The sequence below is a fragment of the Molossus molossus genome, unplaced genomic scaffold (genome assembly GCF_014108415.1).
Source record: "Molossus molossus isolate mMolMol1 unplaced genomic scaffold, mMolMol1.p scaffold_m16_p_14, whole genome shotgun sequence".
Classification (NCBI taxonomy): domain Eukaryota; kingdom Metazoa; phylum Chordata; class Mammalia; order Chiroptera; family Molossidae; genus Molossus; species Molossus molossus.
Window position 1 is genome coordinate 38774009 of NW_023425349.1, and position 17871 is coordinate 38791879.

The following is a 17871-nucleotide window of genomic DNA, read 5'->3' on the forward strand; positions in this document are numbered from 1 at the left end:
CCCCTTTCCATTCCCCATTGCCGACTTGGTAACCAGCATCCTTGGCCTTTAAGTCAGTTACTACTCATCCAGCTGCTTTCCAGCTTGCAATTGATTTGTGTGCTTTGTTGACTCTTCTGTTATCTTCTTTGTACTTATAGAAGTATCTGCTGGTGCTGGAGGGAGCATGGGGCAGGGCCTGCCACAGTGCTTGTTCTTAAGGTATGACCTCCACAGCCAGAAACATCAATAGAGCTTGGTGAGACCCCTTTGATACCTCAAGCACAAACCTGTGATGAATTTCCTACCTTTTATGAATGTCATAGCTTAGAAATTCTGAAAAAAAGGTAAAAATTAAGAGGTTCTCAGTAGAGAATCTTATGCCATAATCTTAATTTCCCCTATAAAATCTGATACAGTTTTCTTCAAGTTTAAGCTTATATACTTAACAATTCTAAAAATATTTGTTTAGTTACAGTAACAACAACAGCATTTATTGGGCACTCACTAAACCAGATATTCTTTTCTAATACTTTAAATTTTTGTTTTATTTAATTCTTACAACCAATCTTAAAGTTAAGTATGTCTCCCTCATTTAATTAATGAAGAGTGAATTTTGGAAAAGTCAAATACATCTTCTAAAGTTGCCCAAGTATCTTTGTACTGAGATTTGAACCCCAAGCTCAGAGTCTTCACAACTACACCATATGTACTACCTCCCCATACTGCATATATCCATTTTAGCACAGACCGTACATACCAATACATATCCATGATCTAGGAATTTGGTTCATTAAAAAAAATAACTATATGTCTATTTGTGAGAGAAGAGTGAGTCTCCTTTATTTATAGGGAAATTGTATCACCCTGTCATAGCAGTTTCCAAAGGAATCTGTGCAAAATTGGCCAAGTCTAGATCTTTTAAATGTAAAGTCTTCCACAAATGAGTAAGCATCTGACTCACGTTAATGCTACAGCATTAATATGCTGGCCAAAGACTTAATAATGGAAAAAACAATCTGTACTTGAAATATCACTTGAGGCTTAATTAGCACAATAAAAATGAATTGGGAAGCATGAATAGCCAAGGCAGGATAAACCATTTGCCAGGCACTACTTCCTGGCTTAATAAGATTTGAAATCGGTACAAGAACAGAGCAAAGCTCAGCAATGCTTCCAACAGCTTCTAGCACTACTGTAATAGGATCCTGATTTAAAATCAGGGATGTCTTCCTTTGCACTCTGAGAAACTTCACAGGAGATAAGAGATGCCCATCTGCCCAGGCAGGCAGACACCTCTGTGTCAATGTCTCTTGACCTAAATGTGTTCAGGAAAAACATACTAGCGTGCAGACCTCAGCAGAAAATTATAGACCATCTAATAAAACAGCTGACTTTCTTTAAACCAGAGCTTCCCAAACATTAATGTGCATGTGAATCACCAGTAGACCTTGTTGAAATGTTGCTTTTGTCCCAGAGGGTCTGGATTGGGGCCTGAGCATCCACATTTCTAACAAACTCTGTCCACAGACCACACTTTTAGTAGCAAGGGTTTAGACAAGGATGTTGGACAATTGTTCATTAAACTTCTGTTTCTACAGCGATTATTCTTTTTTAAAATAATATGTTTTTATTTCAGAGAGAAGGAAAGAGATAGAAACATTGATGAAAGAGATACATGGATTGGTTGCCTCCTGCAAACCCCCTATTGTGGATTAAGCCTACAACCTGGGCATGTTCCCTGATCAGGAATGGAACCAGCAACCTTATGATGCATGGGACAATGCTCAACCAACTGAGCCACACCGGTTGGGCTACAGCTGTTATTCTTAAACTTGACAGTGGACTGTGCTATCACCTAGTCCACTAAACTTTCCCCAAAGTGTGAAAATCTAATTCTTTGAGATGCTCTGTAGGTAAAAATATTTTATTTAAATATTTATCTAATATTTAAAAAAATCTACAAAATTCTGTAACTCTGTCACTATGCACATTACCACATTAAAAGCTCTGAGAGTCCTACTCTAAAGAAACAATTTAACTTCCATTGATCACATATCCCCCAAGCTTATTTGAGTACATACCATTTCTTTGTGATACCTTGCTGTGGCTTTATTCTTATATGAAGTAATTTAACAAAATGTAAAATATACACATATTTAAATTCAAATATAAACTACATGTAAAGTTAAATATTCATATTGATGATAGTAATAATATTAATAGCTAATATTTATTGAGTACTTAATATGTACTAGATATGTACTAGATCTCAACTATTTTTCATATTATCTTATGTGTCAGTCTTAAAACTCTAGAAAGAAAGTGTCTGGAGTATCTCTATTTCCAGATAAAGAAATTGTGGCTTATTATGCATCACAAGTAGACAGCTATGAGTGAGAGATGGCCCTGACCCGCATCTGTCTGTCCATGGCCTTAACCAATACACTGACTGGCGGCCCCCTTCACTGGGTTCCTTCATGTCTCTGATCCCTTCCCAGTGAACACTTCTTGAGAGTTGACCATATTGAGTGTGCCCTTTGATCACTAATTGAAATGCAGGTTCTCATTGTCTCATAATTGAAGAAAACTAACTTCCAATCATTTTGGATTATGAAGTAGACTTTGCAATAAATGAGACGGGTCAAGTTTGGGTTTTATTTTTCAACATCTACCCATAAGTCTGGATTGTGTTGGCTTTTTGTTGTTGTTGTGTGTGTTTTCATCTCATTTCAGTGACCTTGAGCTCTGTTCATTTCATGTTGGGTCATCTCTCCACGTGTATAAAACTATTCAAGTAAATTATGATTTTGTCTGCTCTCTGTCTTCTCTCTTCTCTGCTTCTAACTTCTTGGAACATCTTCCAATTTCTTTGTCTCCTAAACATATATCTTTCACTACCAGAAATGAAGCTGGAATGAGCCTGACCTATTCCGAAGGAGCTGCTTTACACCTGGTTACAGAAATGATAGAAAATTAGCAGAGACTATCCAAGCTCAAATCAGAAATTGTGCTTCTATGCTTATGTGAGCTGTGTCAAAATTTCCACACACAAAAATTTGAACAGTGCTGACTGGTTAGAAAAAAACAGCTTCATTTTCCATTCTAAAAAGTTTTTAAAAAGCAATAATCCATGTGTGACTTGCCTTATTTTAGTAGGTAAAACCTGATCTCTGATTAAAGTAAACAAAGCAGTAAATTAAAGTTTGTATATGTTTTTCAAAAAGAAAAAAAAAAATCCACCTAAGAGACTAAGAAAATAATATTTTATACCAATCTAACTTCCATACAGAGTATTAAGACAGCATTTCCTTTTAATCTTTTGTAAATGCTAACAAAATAGAATTACTATCAATATATTTTCCTGATTCAAAATAAACAATAGAAAGAGTATGTAAGATTATGCTAAACAGATGTGTACTACAAACTATGGTGGAAACCAAAATCTTAAAAATAAATCATTGAAATCAATTCACCTGGCCTCTCCTCCCAGATACCCATGAACTGACCTTTCCCATCAAAAACAGTATTTTGTTGATGTGTCTGAAAGAATGTCTACACTAAAAGTTTGAAGGTTGAAAAATGTGGAAAATGGAAATCGTCGGTATAAACAGCAAGGAAACCAAAGTCAGGACTAACTTCAATCCATGAGACCATTCAGGGTGTTTCATATAGTAACTGCACCGTCCTTCAACAACCAACTAACTGAGTTACCTCTTTTGTTCACTGTTGGACATGCTAACTCGTTATTAGTAAAATGCGTTAAAGGATTGTTTTGATCTGACCCAGAATAATACCTCCTTTCTTAAATAGATTTGCCATCTAGTTAGAACAGAGAGTTTTGTCCACTACTAACACTCTCTGAAGAAACCCTACTAGAGATTTGAATCATAATTACAGTATTAAAAAATTAAAGTGAAAGGTTTTTGTTTTTTGCAAGCTAACTTGTGAAGATCAACCAAGTGTACAGAAACAGAGTTCAAAAATTTAGAATATCCTATGTGATAAGTAATTTTGTTGAAAAGCATTGAAAGAAGTAGCAGGGACATTTTAATATGGAATGATAAGTAACCTCCCTTCATTAGCACTTGTGTGATCCAGATTCTGTCTTCAGAACCAATGCTCATAGCACCCCTTTTTTTCTGATTAGTGTGAAAATTTTATACAAACATATTTTGTTGCCTTGCAGTTAATAAAGTTTTTCTAAGGTTACAAAGAACCTTGTGGAAAAACAGACAACATGGTTCATAGCATGAATAAATTTACCATAGCTCATGGCAAGAAGAGACTGTTAGAAAAATATTGTGAGGCATTTGGACTGTGCTGCTAGTGGGAATGGCCAGTTGAACTCCCCAGCCCCACCCACCACTAAGGGCATAAGAAAAAAAAAAGAAACAAGATCCTTTCAAAAGGCAATGATGACTTGTAATCTATATGAATGTCTATTCACTGTGCTGTACACCTGAAAGTAATACAAAAAAGTACTGAATGCAAACTATAATAGAAAAATAAAATAAAATAATACACACAACTTCAGAATTAAATAAAGTTTAAAAATGCAATGATGAAAAAAATTCCAAAGACAACTACAAAATATGGTATAATTTGGCTAGAATAATATGTGTTTAAGTTCTCTTTACTAAACTAAAATACCCACACCATTATATTAAAAGTTCGGTCCAATCGGATCATTAATATAATATGGTTTATGCAATTATTAATTGATCAATTCGGCAAATATTAACCAAATCCCTATTATGTTCAAGGCATACGTTAGACGGTCTGGGGGATCCATGTTTGCATATAAAATGCAAACAATTCGTTCCGAATATAATACCTACATGATAAAAATACTAAAATGGGAAGCCTTTGTTTGTTTATTTGTTTTTAATCACAGTTGACATTCAAGGATATATTAGTTTCAGGTGGACAACATAGTGATTAGACATTGATATGCCTTACGAAGTGATCGTCCTGGTAAGTCCAGCATTCATCTGACACCGTGCATAGTTATTAGAGTGTACCTTATGCTGCACTTAAATCCCTGTGACTATCTTTATAAGTGGCAATTTGTACTCCTTAACAAAGTGGAAATTTTTAAAGAAGCCCCATCTTATAAAGAATTAAATCTCAATAGCTCTTTTTGTTGAAAGTAAAATATTACTAGTTGCCAACTAAATGCAATGGCCATATTCACTGCCAAATTGTTGGTTTACAACAATAAAATACACAAGACCATACTCTTATGAGCTGCTGTTAGAGTTAGCTAAAAGTTTTGATCAAAAAAGTAGAAGTAAGAAGAATTCAACATACTGTGACTTCATTAAACACAACAGATACGTTTTAAAATCTCACAATGGGTGTGAGACCCAAAAGAAGAGCTTCTGAGCAAGCATCCTTGTTTGAAACAAGATCTCACAGGAAGATATTCGCATATTACCTGATCTCTTCAATGTGGAATTTCAGAGACAGAATTTAAATCCCAAAATCTAGTGTAATTTACTGCTCATACTAACTTCTCTTTAAAGAACCAAAGTTGGGAAACCATCACGAAGAAGATTAGTGCATGTGAACTAAGCCCCATATTGAAGTCTCTCCCTCTCATTTCAAATCTCTAGAAACTATGCAAAGATGTTTTCAATGCAGAACCACATTGAAAAATGAGAAAGCCTGCTGCTGATGGATAAGAAACCATGAGGAACCTCTGAACAAGAGAGAGCAGAGAAATAGAATGAGAGAAAAACAGCACAGCTCCAAATGAATACAAACTATGTGTTAGACAAAACAGGGAGGCTGTAGGCCAACCCAAGACTGAGAAGGTAACTGCAGGACAGAGTACAGCCCCACTTCGGCCGCCGCAGGGTCACTGGTTAACAACAGGAGGAATAAACTTCCCACATCCACCCCTACCAACCCCCCATGGACACAACATCCAACAACAGCTGTAGCTGCCCCCAAGACGAAGCAATGGGAGAACGAGCCAGGAGAAAGTCCATCATGGTGCTGTGACATGCTGGAGAGATGGTGAGCCCCGGTGTGGAAGAAGGCATTTCAATCCTAATAACCAGTCACTAGCAATTGTGGAAATTAAAAATTGATTGTTGGAAGAGAAAAATTTAGCAGCTGCAGAAATAGCTGAAGGGCAAAGTAGTGAGGAAAGCAATTTTCCCAGAATGCACCACAAAAGGCAAGCAGATGGAAAGCATTACAGAAAGATTAGGAGGTTTGAAAGGAGGAGCCAGAAGTGTCAATATTCATCCAAATAAATTTAAAAAGTCTTCCAGAACTAAAATAAGGAACATTCATATTGAAAGTGTACACTGCATATCAACCAGAATACGTTTTTAAACACACACACCCCTAGCTTCACAAGAATAACATGGATTAGGAGAAATTCTTAAAAGCTTCTAAGGAAAAGGAAAAGCAGAGGTTAATTATCCAAGAAATAAGCATCAGATTGGCCTCAAGCATCTCATCAGCAACACTGAAAGACAAAAAAATCTGAAAAATCTAAAAGGAAGTCATTTTGAGTCTAGAACTTTATACTCAGCCAATACCACTGAGAAGAAAAAATACAGGCTGATTTTCTACCAGGCAGGAAAGTGACAATTTCATTTTACAAATTTCCCTGAAAAACATATTAGAGAATACACTCCAGCAAAATGAAAAACCACTCCAAGGGGAACTAGTAAGATACAAAGATCAAGGATACACAAAAAATAGTAAATCTTCAAAAAAATCAAATAAAGCCCTTGCCAGATAGCTCAGTTGTTCAGAGCATCGTCCTGATATGCCAAGGCTGTGGATTCAGTCCCCAATCAGGGCACATATAAGAATCAACCAATGAGTGCATAAAGAAGCAGAACAACAAATCAATGTTTCTCTCTCTCTCTCTCTTTCATCAAGAAATAAAAAATTGGAAAAATGTAAGTACAATCTAAAATAAAATCCTAGACGTCGCCGTGAAGATGGCGTCGGGCAGTGGGACAAAAAACCTGGACTTTCGCCGTAAGTGGGACAAAGCTGTAAATGAGAAGCTTACTGAGAGGAGGCTCACGGAAGACAGAGAAGAGAGGATGGAAAACAGGGCAGCCAGTCAAGCCTGAGCTTCTCAGGCACAGGGACTCCAAGCTTCGGAAGACAATTGTCATTGCCAAAACCACCCCACAATCCGAGATGGGAGGATATTACTGCAGTGTCTGTGACTGTGGTGAAGGACTCCATCAACTCTCTGGGTCACATCCATGGAAAGAAACATCAGCGAAACCTGGGCATGTCTATGCGTGTGGAACGTTCTACCTTGGATCAGGTGAAGAAACGTTTTGAAGTCGATAAGAAGAAGATGGAAGAGAAGCCAAAGGATTATGATTTTGAGGAAAGGATGAAGGAGCTCAGAGAAGAAGAGGAAAAGGCCGAAGCCTACAAGAAAGAGGAACAGAAGGAGAAGAAAAGGAGGCTGAGGAGGACTTGACATTTGGGGCGAGGATGAGATGGCAGCTGTGATGGGCTTCTCCGGCTTTGGTTCCACCAAGAAGAGTTACTGAGGCTTTCTACGCTTGGCCCTTTGCTGGGCTTAACTTTGAGGGGGCTATTTTGGAGGGGAGCAGTCCAAAGAGTGGCAGTGGGGAGGGCTAGAGGGTGGGTCTTTGTGGTTTCCCTCTACCTTGAGAGAGAGCACAGGAGGCAGAAGTGACGCTGTGGCGTACTCATTCAGCTGCAGGATATTGCTGGGGTCACAGGACCTCTGCCCATCTGAGCTCCCAATAAAGAACCTCTTCCGAGGCTGCTTTCCCAAAACGTCCCCTGCATCTTTCCCTCTTCATCTATCCAATCTTCTCTGAGTACCCTACATTTATCCTATGTTCTGCCTTTGTTTTAATTTTGTCTCTTGCTTGTTCTGCAGCAGAAAGGTTCTCTGGGTCCCCAGTTTCCAGTTGATACCATATCCTGGACCAGCCATCCCCTGCCCGCTTCCCTCATTCCCCACTGTGGTTCTCTGGCCACCTGTGCACGCACGTGTACTTCTGCCTGGGTCAGTAGTGTGTGAGGATGTGTGTGCATTTGTCTGTCACATAGAGGGAGCCTGAACTAGAACCTCAGAGCATTACTGCCTTGGAGCCTGATGTTCTCCGTTTCCTCAGAGCATGTAATAGGAAATTAAATGGGATGAGTGTTTGGTGTGGTTTTTGTCTGGTGAGTTTTTTAACCTTTGTTTTTCATATGTAGACTATTGAGCTATTCCTGTTTGTTTTATTTTATTGAGGATTACTCTGTTTTTGTCTTCCTTATGACCAGGCTCTTGGAAGAACCTGTTTGATGCAAAAAAGAAAAAGAAAACAAAACAAAACCTCATATGGGAGCCCTTGGGTCTCAGAGGCTGTTCAACATGTATAATAAATGGCATTAACTGGGCCTATTTCACATTTGGTGGGAACATTCAAAATAAATAAATAAAATAAAATCCCAGATGCCAGATGAAAACAATGTGAGAGATGGGAGAAGGAAGTAAAGAGAAGTAAAAGTATCTTGTCTTATGAAGAGTTTTGCTAGATACTAACAGAAAATATGTTTAACTGTGTGTGGTAAATGTTTTTTCATTATACATTTAGAAAAGCAGAAACATGATTTATAACATTCAAAAAATTATGAAGAAATAAAAAAAAAGAACACTATCAATAGCATAAAAGGAAAACTAGACAGAGGATATAAATAGGGAATTCACTGAAGAATAAATGCAATGTCCAATAAATACACAAGATACTCAATAGTAATCAGTAAAATGCAAACTGAAAAGCAATTACATAGCATTTTTTAGAGAGACAAAAAATGCATTTTCTAATATTAAGATATACTTTGCTGGGTTGGCTATAAATTAGTACAACCATTTTTTAAAGTGCAAACCATATAAACTCAAAAATCTGCTTCCTACTGTGTTCTCTAGAAAAACTTTTGCATCTGTACATATGCTCGTTGAAACATGTTTATAGCAATGAAAAATGCGAAATAGGATAAATGCCCACCAACATGAAAGATTTAATGTAATTAAGATTTATTCTACTACGAATAAATAGATTGTATTACAAATACCAGGCAATGATTAAAAAGCTGGTCTCAGATGGTCAAAAGCTAGAAAAAGACAAGCTGTATGTGTTATATAGAAAGTTATGTTTTACAACAAAATGTATTAATGATTTGTGCAATTATAAATAAGTAAAAAACAGTTAAAATAAATTTGCGCAATTATAAATAAGTAAAAAACAGTTAAAGAAAATAAAAAGTAACAGAAAAATGAAACAGTAAGAATATGAAGTGGTAGAAAAATAAGTCTCTCAATGCTCCTTATTTATAATGTCTCTTTATGAAAAGCATTGTTTACATTGAAATTAATTGTGAATGTTGCCATGAATGTAACAAATCCTACTCAATCAATCAAGCACATACATGCTCTCTAACAGTGGATTCAAAGTCTCACTCTCATACACACAATGCATTGATTAATTGTGAGAATCAAATAAAAAATTTTCGAAAATTGACGAATGGATCAGGAAAAGTGAGGACCAGCTAGCTCCCTGCTACAGGTGCCCTATGGCGATCACAATGGCCTATGAACAACACATATCATGAGGCGCCTTATGAGGATGCTGTCGAGACCACATGGCCAAAAAATTAAAATCAAAATAAAAGAATTGGTTTCGGGCAAGGGCAAAGCAGACATCTATTAAGCGACAGTTTGTGAAATCAGAGGAGTCAGATGCTTTCTCTTTTCTCCCTCAGTGGTTGCTGAACCAATGTGGTCACAACAGCCATGGGATTTGGGAGCTGGCCAAGAGGACAGGTGACTCAACATTGCATTTCTTATCCCTCTAGGCAATTTCTCTCAGCTGCGCAATTTATACCAGAATGGGAACAGGTGTCTTCTTATCAATCAGGAAAAGATATAAATTAAACTTTTTTTTTTTTTTTTTTCAGTGTTGGCTAGCAAAGAAAGCTACGGGAAGTTGGCAAGGGAACCAAGCCTGATTCCCCACTGTGAAGCCAAAGCTCTCTAGTCATGACAGAAAAATCCATGGGAAAGGTAACTGCTATCTTCTAAGCCCCTTCCAGGTCAGAAATGAACACATCTTTTCTTTTTTCTTTCTTTCTTCATTCTTTTTTAATCTTTTCTTTTCTTACAGTCTAATTAAAAACAAGTAGCAGCTATATTTTCCTTAAACAAAATTGACCCCAAACAATGGGGTCCTCTGAAAACAAAGAATTAGGTGTTTATGGACAATATGAAGATTCCTTCAGACCAAGATCCAATTGCTACATGGCTTTCTGCTGAGTCACCAGCCACTAGACCAGAAGATCAAATATCAGAGTGAACTGATTAACTGATTGACTAACTGATTAAAATTTCAACAGAGGAATAATAGGAATATGTGAGTATGGTAGAGTATTGTCACAAAAGCCCTTAGCTGTAAAATTCTAACAGGCACCCTCGGATTCTCCTTCCCTATCCACACACTGGCCCTCCCAGAGAGCTGTGATTTTATCATGTGGCGCCCTTTTAAATTCTGGAGATGTAAATGCTGAGGAGAGGGTGGGGAGAGTGTGAGGAGAGGGTGGGGACGAGAGTCAAGGAGGAGATTGTCAACCCAGACCTGGGGAGAAGCACCATGGAAGGCAAATCTGTGGACCCCATCAAGAAACACAGACACCTGGCAGCAAGGCTCATTTAAGAGAATATGCTGGAGCCCTGGCCAGTTTGGCTCAGCGGTTAGAGTGTCGGCCTGCGGTCCGGAGAGACCCGGGTTCGGTTCCCGCTAAGGGCACGTACTTCGGTTGCAGTTTGTCCCCGGCCCTGGTTGGTCGTGCGGGTGGCAGCCACTCGATGTGTGCCTTCACGTCGATGTTTCTCTCTCTCTCTCCCTTCCTCTCTCTCCCTCCCACTCTATCTGTACAAAAAATGGAAAAATGTCCTCGTGTGAGGATAAAAAAAAAAAGAGAGAGAATATGCTGGATGGAACTGCATTTTCTTACACTCCCAGGACATTTTATCACCTTGAGATCCTTCCCTCTACATGACCTGGGCACCAACCAAGTATACATTTGGCCAGTGGAGTACCACACTTTTAGCGGATACTTTTTGGATGGATGGACGGATGGACGGATGGACGGATGGACGGATGGACGGATGGACAAAGAAACAAAGAAATAAAGTGTGCATTTTTTGTGTGCACTTTAAAGTCATCCATTCAAAATTAATATTCTACTTGCAACAAATTTTTCAGCAAAGTTACTCCCAGCTGATTTCTCCACACTACACACAAATGTTTCCCAATTCACTGGAGTCATCAACAGCATAATATATAATATCTGGGTAGTGCCCTGGTCAGTTTGGCTCAGCTGTTAGAGCGTCAGCCTGCGGTCCAGAGAGACCCGGGTTCAGTTCCCGCTAAGGGCACGTACCTCGGTTGCAGTTTGTCCCCGGCCCTGGTTGGGTCGTGCGGGTGGCAACCACTCGATGTGTCCCTTTCACATCAATGTTTCTCTCTCTCTCTTCTCCCTCCCACTCTATCTGAACAAAAAAAAGGAAGATGTACTCGGGTGAGGATTTAAAAAAAAAATCTGGGTAGTGGTAATCTTCCCAGACTTTCTACCACACCAAGCCAATTAGAATAATTAATAGTGCCCTGGCCGGTTTGGTTCAGCGGTTGGAGCATCGGCCTGCGGTCCTGAGAGACCCGGATTCGGTTCCCGCTAAGGGCGCGTACCTCGGTTGCAGTTTGTCCCCGGCCCTGGTCGGTTGTGCGGGTGGCAGCCATTCGATGTGTTCCTTTCACATCTATGTTTCTCTCTCTCTCTCTGTTCCTCTCTCTCCCTCCCACTCTACCTGAACAAAAAATGGAAAAATGTCCTCGGGTGAGGATAAAAAAAAAAAAGAATAATTAATAGCAACTAGAACTCATTGACTTAAAAGTAAATTACCACAGTTGGGTATCTGCAGGTTCACCAGGGGAATATTCTTGCTGCTTTCATTTAGGCAGTACAAATCCTGAGTTTCTGGACTGGATTTAGTCTCCTGAAGAGTCTTGATCCACATAATATCACAGGAGCACGCGAATGGATTGCCCACCAAGATCCTACATGAAACAAAAACGAAACCCAGTTAGGCCTCTCTTTTTTCAACTACATCCATGTTCATGAAGCACTATCAAATTATGAATTCGTTCCATTTAGTCTTTGAAAGTCATACCCACCTTTATAACATAACCGTACGTCTTACCCGTTAATTTGTCTGACACTTACTGAGCGCCTGCCGTGTGCAAACACCGCTGAAAAGGCTAAAGGATGCAAAGCGACCGGAGACCTTTCAGAATAATAGGGAAACAAGCTAGGGACAGAAATAGCTACAATGTAAAGTGAAAGAGGGTGTCTCCTAAAACGGGGAAAGTAAGGCGCCATAACAAATTGATCACAGTTATACAGTTACGAAGAAGATCTTCATGAGGATGCCAACAAGTGTTCAGGAATACTAACACACTCATTTCCGGTCAGGCTGGAGACGTGCTATCATTTAATAAGCTCAAACTTCCATGGGCAGCAGAGCAATGTCATCTTCGTTTAAGATGAGGCTGTAAATACCATGCTGAGCCTGATGGCAGAGGCTAATCAGGGAGCGCTCACAGCTCTCTGCAGCCGCAGGTTTGATTGATGCAAGAAAGTTAGAGAGAATGTGAGAGAATCTGGAAGGGAGCTCTTGGGCCTTGGCATGCATGTGCACACATGCACACACGGCTGCACACACACCGAGCTCAGGAGTTCGGAGAGCAAGGGCAACTGAGCTCCAGACGGAGCCTCTCAGCCCACTGTGAACAGGTCTGCTCAGATAAAGCCACCATTCAGCCATGCCTCCTGGCCTCCTGTGGCCTGTGACAGGTGAAGGAGGAAGTAGTCAAGAAGAAAATAAAAACCACAAGAAAAAAAAAATCTTTAAATGCTTATTTATAATACTCAGTTGCCTATTTAAGATGAATTCCATTTATGGTAATGAGCCTTTAAATGAGGCCATTTAAAATCGTTACATAGGCTCTGCCTGGAATTAACCACAATACTTAAGATTTCTGTGAGGACAAGACCTGGGCTTTGCAGCAGCATTTACTCCTGTGGTTTTCTGGTCAGGTTCTAAGAATCTCAGGGATCCCCGGAGACTTGTCCAGGAGTGTCTTTGGGGGAAATGTGGTCATGGCAGACTCGTTTAATTTATGTCTGCTTTGCTTGATAGCCTCCAAGTATCCCTCCAACACCAAAATGAGATTTGATGCTCCTGGATATGGAATGGAATGCAGAAGAGATCCACAATGTTTAAGCCCTACTAATCCAAGATATTTTCTGGCGTTCTGAGTGCATGAAAAACTGAAGAGTCTTTCTTAAAAGGAAATCTGATTGAATCCACAGAGGGGATAAAAAAGCAAGAGGTTCTTCAATTATACACATAGCAAGGTTCCTATGACCGCACACACTGGCAGACAACTGGCTTCTTCCTCTCGCTCACTGTGCAAACCCCTATTGCAGTGATTGTTACTACATTTACTTATTTAGGCTTCTACCTCTCCCACCAGGGACCAGAATCCTGGAACACAGAGATGGTTCTTATATCGCCATGGCCTAGTGCCATGTTACTTTGATTTGGAATAGGCACAGATTTAACATTTATTGGATGAGCTGATTAAATATGTTGCAGGGAGAACATTGAGACATGTGAATTTGGAATCAGAACTCTAATTTTCAACCCACCAAGAAAATTTTTTACAGTGACGCTCAACATGTTTACAGAATACCTTACTCTAGTTCATGTATCTTCCTGCAGTTTTAATGTCTATTCCTGTGTTAGAAACCTAGTACTTCAACTGCCTGAATTCGGTTGATTCCAAATAATTGCCAGTTACTAAAACTTTCACCATGACACTCTCATTACTACCTATCAGCTTGCTGTCGCTCCGCTAATGACATCTTCTAATCTGCACAATTTCCTTGTGAGTGGGCTGGACCTTATAATTCAGGCAACAAACAGTTTAAGCAAAAGCACTGCCTGGTATTTAAAGGCCGTGTCCATCTGGCCCACCTCTGATACACAGAGCCTCTGCGTGAAGGGTCTCTGGGCACCTGAGCCAGAGGAATGTCAACAGTTTATATTTGCCTCACGGTGATAACACAAAAATCGAACACACTTGGCAATGCTGGCTATTAGTCATTAACACATTTCAATATTTCTCCCTCCAATATGAAATAAATCATTTATGTAAAAACAGCTTTTTATTACTGAGTCATGTCTTCATAAGGGGAGGGGGGGGGGATAACCAAAACTTGAAAAAGTATTTTTCAAGATTTTTGATATAAAATAGATCTTTAGTATCACTTATTTTAAAAAATACTTAATTTCCATTTTCCTTGAAAATGTTTCCTCCCAAACACAAAATCATTACTTACAGCTCAGACAAGTCCAGGTGACGGAAATGTTTCCTAGACAAGCTTGTCAGTTTATTTCGGGTGAAGTTGCTGAAACAAATCAAAAACATTACATGTGAATCTAAAATGATATAGTTCAGGAATAAAGTATTCAAATTGAGATTTTTTTCAACAACATAATTTTATCTGATCATGGTCCATGCCTTACTTAGACCCAATAACTTTTTTCTTTCACCTGGAGTGATAGCTTTGTTTTTTCTGCCTCTCCTATAATTCTTGCCTGGGGGGAGGGAGGGGCAGGGAGCATAATTTTCATATTGTCTATTTTAAGTGTCTTTTTTACCCGAAAGCTTGTTTTTCATATACTGATTCAGAGCCAAGTTATATAACTCCTAGAGATTTCTGACCTTTTGAACAATTAATAGAAAGATTAAATTTAATTTAATTTAAAACCATAAATTCACCAGAGAGAAAAGATGCTTTAAAACCAAAGAGCATCATGAATATTTTGAAGTCATGTGACATACAAAATTCTGAATGTGAACTGGATTTAACACGTCCTTATAGGGAAGAACACACCCATTGACTGACAAACTGCTGACATCGTTTATATATGACTTCTAAATAACCAGACAATGTCAGGATGAGAAAAAAAAAAAAAAAATCAGGTAACAAGGAGTATGTCAGATTTTCTCTTGAACTATTCTAGTAATATGTCATTTTAAGATTTGCACCAACCAATGAAAAGGTGTCATATTTGGGATAAAAAATAATGCTGAATTTACTGACATGTTCCAAATATGTAGTTTTTTTTTTTCAATGGGCAGGAGTTTTAGTTTCCAATAATCAATGCCATGAGACCTTGTGTTGGGAAATTCTAAGCCATAATCCTGGCAGCCAACACCCTCTGTGAATTTGTTTACTAGTTGAACGTATTTAAAAAATATGGGGCTTGTAGACATGAGTTTAGTAAGTAACGTGAATGTAAGTCCAACACCGACTTTCACAGAGAAAGTCAAGACCTCAACGAATTGCAAAGAGCCTTTTGGTATCTGTTTCCTGCTCAGGAAAGTGCGAGTTGGGCCAAGAGTCCGATAGGATTGGAAGTCTGAGGCCGACAACAATCCTGGACCCTTACCTGAGGCTGGTCGGCTGTGTCAGCCCAACCAAGTCGTGAGTTAAAGTGTGTTGGTATGTCTGCCCGGTCACCTTCACCAAGGGGTGACAACAAGGAGCTAATGCATGCTCCAAGGCCGCTCGGTTGATGAATAAAGCAAATGCCACTTCTGTGCCTCCTCACTCCAGGATGTGTGTGTTCACTCCCTGCCTTATTCTGACATTTCCACTAACCCTACCTCTACCTGCACAAGGGAGCCCTCTCCCCTCCACGAGTGCATCTTCCCTCTTCACACAGAGTATAGAGTGCTCACCCACAGGAAACAAACTCTACCAGGAAGTTTAAAAACGTGCCCACATAAACCTTTCCTTTTGGAATGTGAATTAAGAATGGATTTCCCTGCAGAATGATACACTGAAGAGCCAATCTGCCTGTCTTCCCCACAGTCTTGGAGACACAAATATTTTCATCTTCATCAGAAATCCCCATCCTTCTGACAGTGCGTGTGGGGAGGGGGGCAGGGGTGCAGGGGACCTGCCCTTCCTCCCAAGGAGAACAGGAGAGAGGAGCAAAGAAAAAGGACACCCATTGTCAAGATTCCGGGTCAGCCAGCGAGCCGGCACCGGGAGCAGCTGCCCCTGCCCGGCTGCCAGCAGCACGGCCCAGAGCTGGGTTACGCGCCAAAGAACAAGATGAGTTTTATGAACCATACTTATTATTGGGGCCAAAAGCCAAAACAGGAGGAGGGGGGAGGGAAAAAATCAACAATCCTCTTACTGTTTGATTATAGGACTTTGCAAAGGAGCTAATTAGCACCTCTGCAAAGCCCCTGGAAAACACAAATGCTGGCTTTTCTCACAGTCTCTGGGTTCTCAGGGGCCAGGCAGAAATTGAGGCACCAAGAAATAAACTGTGACCAGTCACAGGACTCTGGAGAGTCCCCATGCTTGTAAATATGAGCAGGGCGGAGGGGAAGTGGCGACAGGGAGAGGCAGGAGCCACGCTGAATTTCCCTAAACCTGCAGAGCCATGCTCCTGTGCACATTTTCATACTGTCGGAGAAACTAACAGAGAATCAGCTTGTCTCAGGGACACTGAGAAACAGCTTCTGATACACATCTCTTCCCAATACACTGTCACCCACCATGCTGACATTCAAGTTCAGGGCACAATTTACTTGTAGGAAATCAGAGAGGGAGCCAGCGGCCTCGAGTCTTGACTCGTAAGCAGAGGTTGAGACTAGGATCTGAAGAGACGAGCACTTGACTTGATTTCCTCCTCCCTCCCTGCCGTCCTCAAAAGACAACTACTTAATTTAATTCCCTAATTTGGTGATTAGGAGCCTCTTTCATCACATAAATACATGAAGCTTATGGACATTTCACAACTTCTTCATACCTGAATACTGGCTAGACTTCATCTGCCTTACTATGCAACCATGTCTATAAATATCAGCGGAGTCTTTGCAGTCTGCCCCATGATTGAGCGTCCAGACTATTGGCATTTAAAAAACAAAAAAAAAACTATATAGGATATGTCCATCTCTTTGGTTTCCTATTTTCAAATGGCACCTCTTTGGAAGATAAGGGCAGATACTTGACTTTTTAAGTCATGTACAACACACAGAATGCCCTCAAAATTAGTCTACCATAGAGCACCCTGAAAAAATACACAAGGTGGCTTTGGTTTCCTAAAGATAGCATGAAACGAGAAAAATAGGGAAAATATAAGCAGTACAACAAAGAAAAAAAATAAGTCTTCAACTAAAACTACAATTAACCATAGTCCACTATACAAAAATCACAACATTAGGGGAAGTGATATGGTAAAACATCCAGTAAAACCTGGTTGTTGAGTAATTCGGGTCTAGAGTCAGCTATATGGAAACTAGCAGAACTTAACTGCTGAGATCGCTAATCACATTTCAGTGACTGCATTAGAGCATTTTGCCTCCTTCTTCTCTCCGGCTTCTCTGTCTGTGCTCTCAGGCCCATGCAGACATCAGTGTGGGCAAACCCACTGCAGAGGTGATGCCAAAAAGCATTGAAATGAAATGTGTTAATAAAGTTCCTCGGAGTTTGGTCACATTTTTGCCAAATGCTTTTTATCTTCATTCTACAGACTTTATTTTTAAATCAACTTCATCATTAACGCCACCTATAAAATATGAAGTCAACATACTGGCTTTATGAAATTAAGGGGTGTGTGTGTCTTTTCACAGTATCAACAAATCTCCCTAGAAAGTCCAGGCAAGAGACTTTTTCTTGCAGTCTGCCCCATGATTGGGGCAGAAATCTAAGAGAACGATTTCTTTTACAAGCAGC

The 17871-nt window shown here is 39.7% G+C and overlaps 1 protein-coding gene and 1 pseudogene across 2 annotated transcripts in view; one reads left to right on the plus strand and one right to left on the minus strand.

Annotated features, from left to right (window-relative positions):
• Positions 1-17871, minus strand: part of NTRK2 (neurotrophic receptor tyrosine kinase 2) — a 334115-nt gene that overhangs the window by 283560 nt on the left and 32684 nt on the right. For both annotated transcript variants that reach the window (XM_036261082.1, XM_036261083.1), the window contains exons 6-7: positions 14452-14520; positions 11950-12104 (exon numbers count right to left, since the gene is read on the minus strand). In XM_036261082.1, the coding sequence (XP_036116975.1) occupies positions 11950-12104; positions 14452-14520 (224 nt within the window). The remainder of the gene's footprint in view (positions 1-11949; positions 12105-14451; positions 14521-17871) is intronic.
• LOC118629608 lies at positions 6948-7523 on the plus strand (annotated as a pseudogene).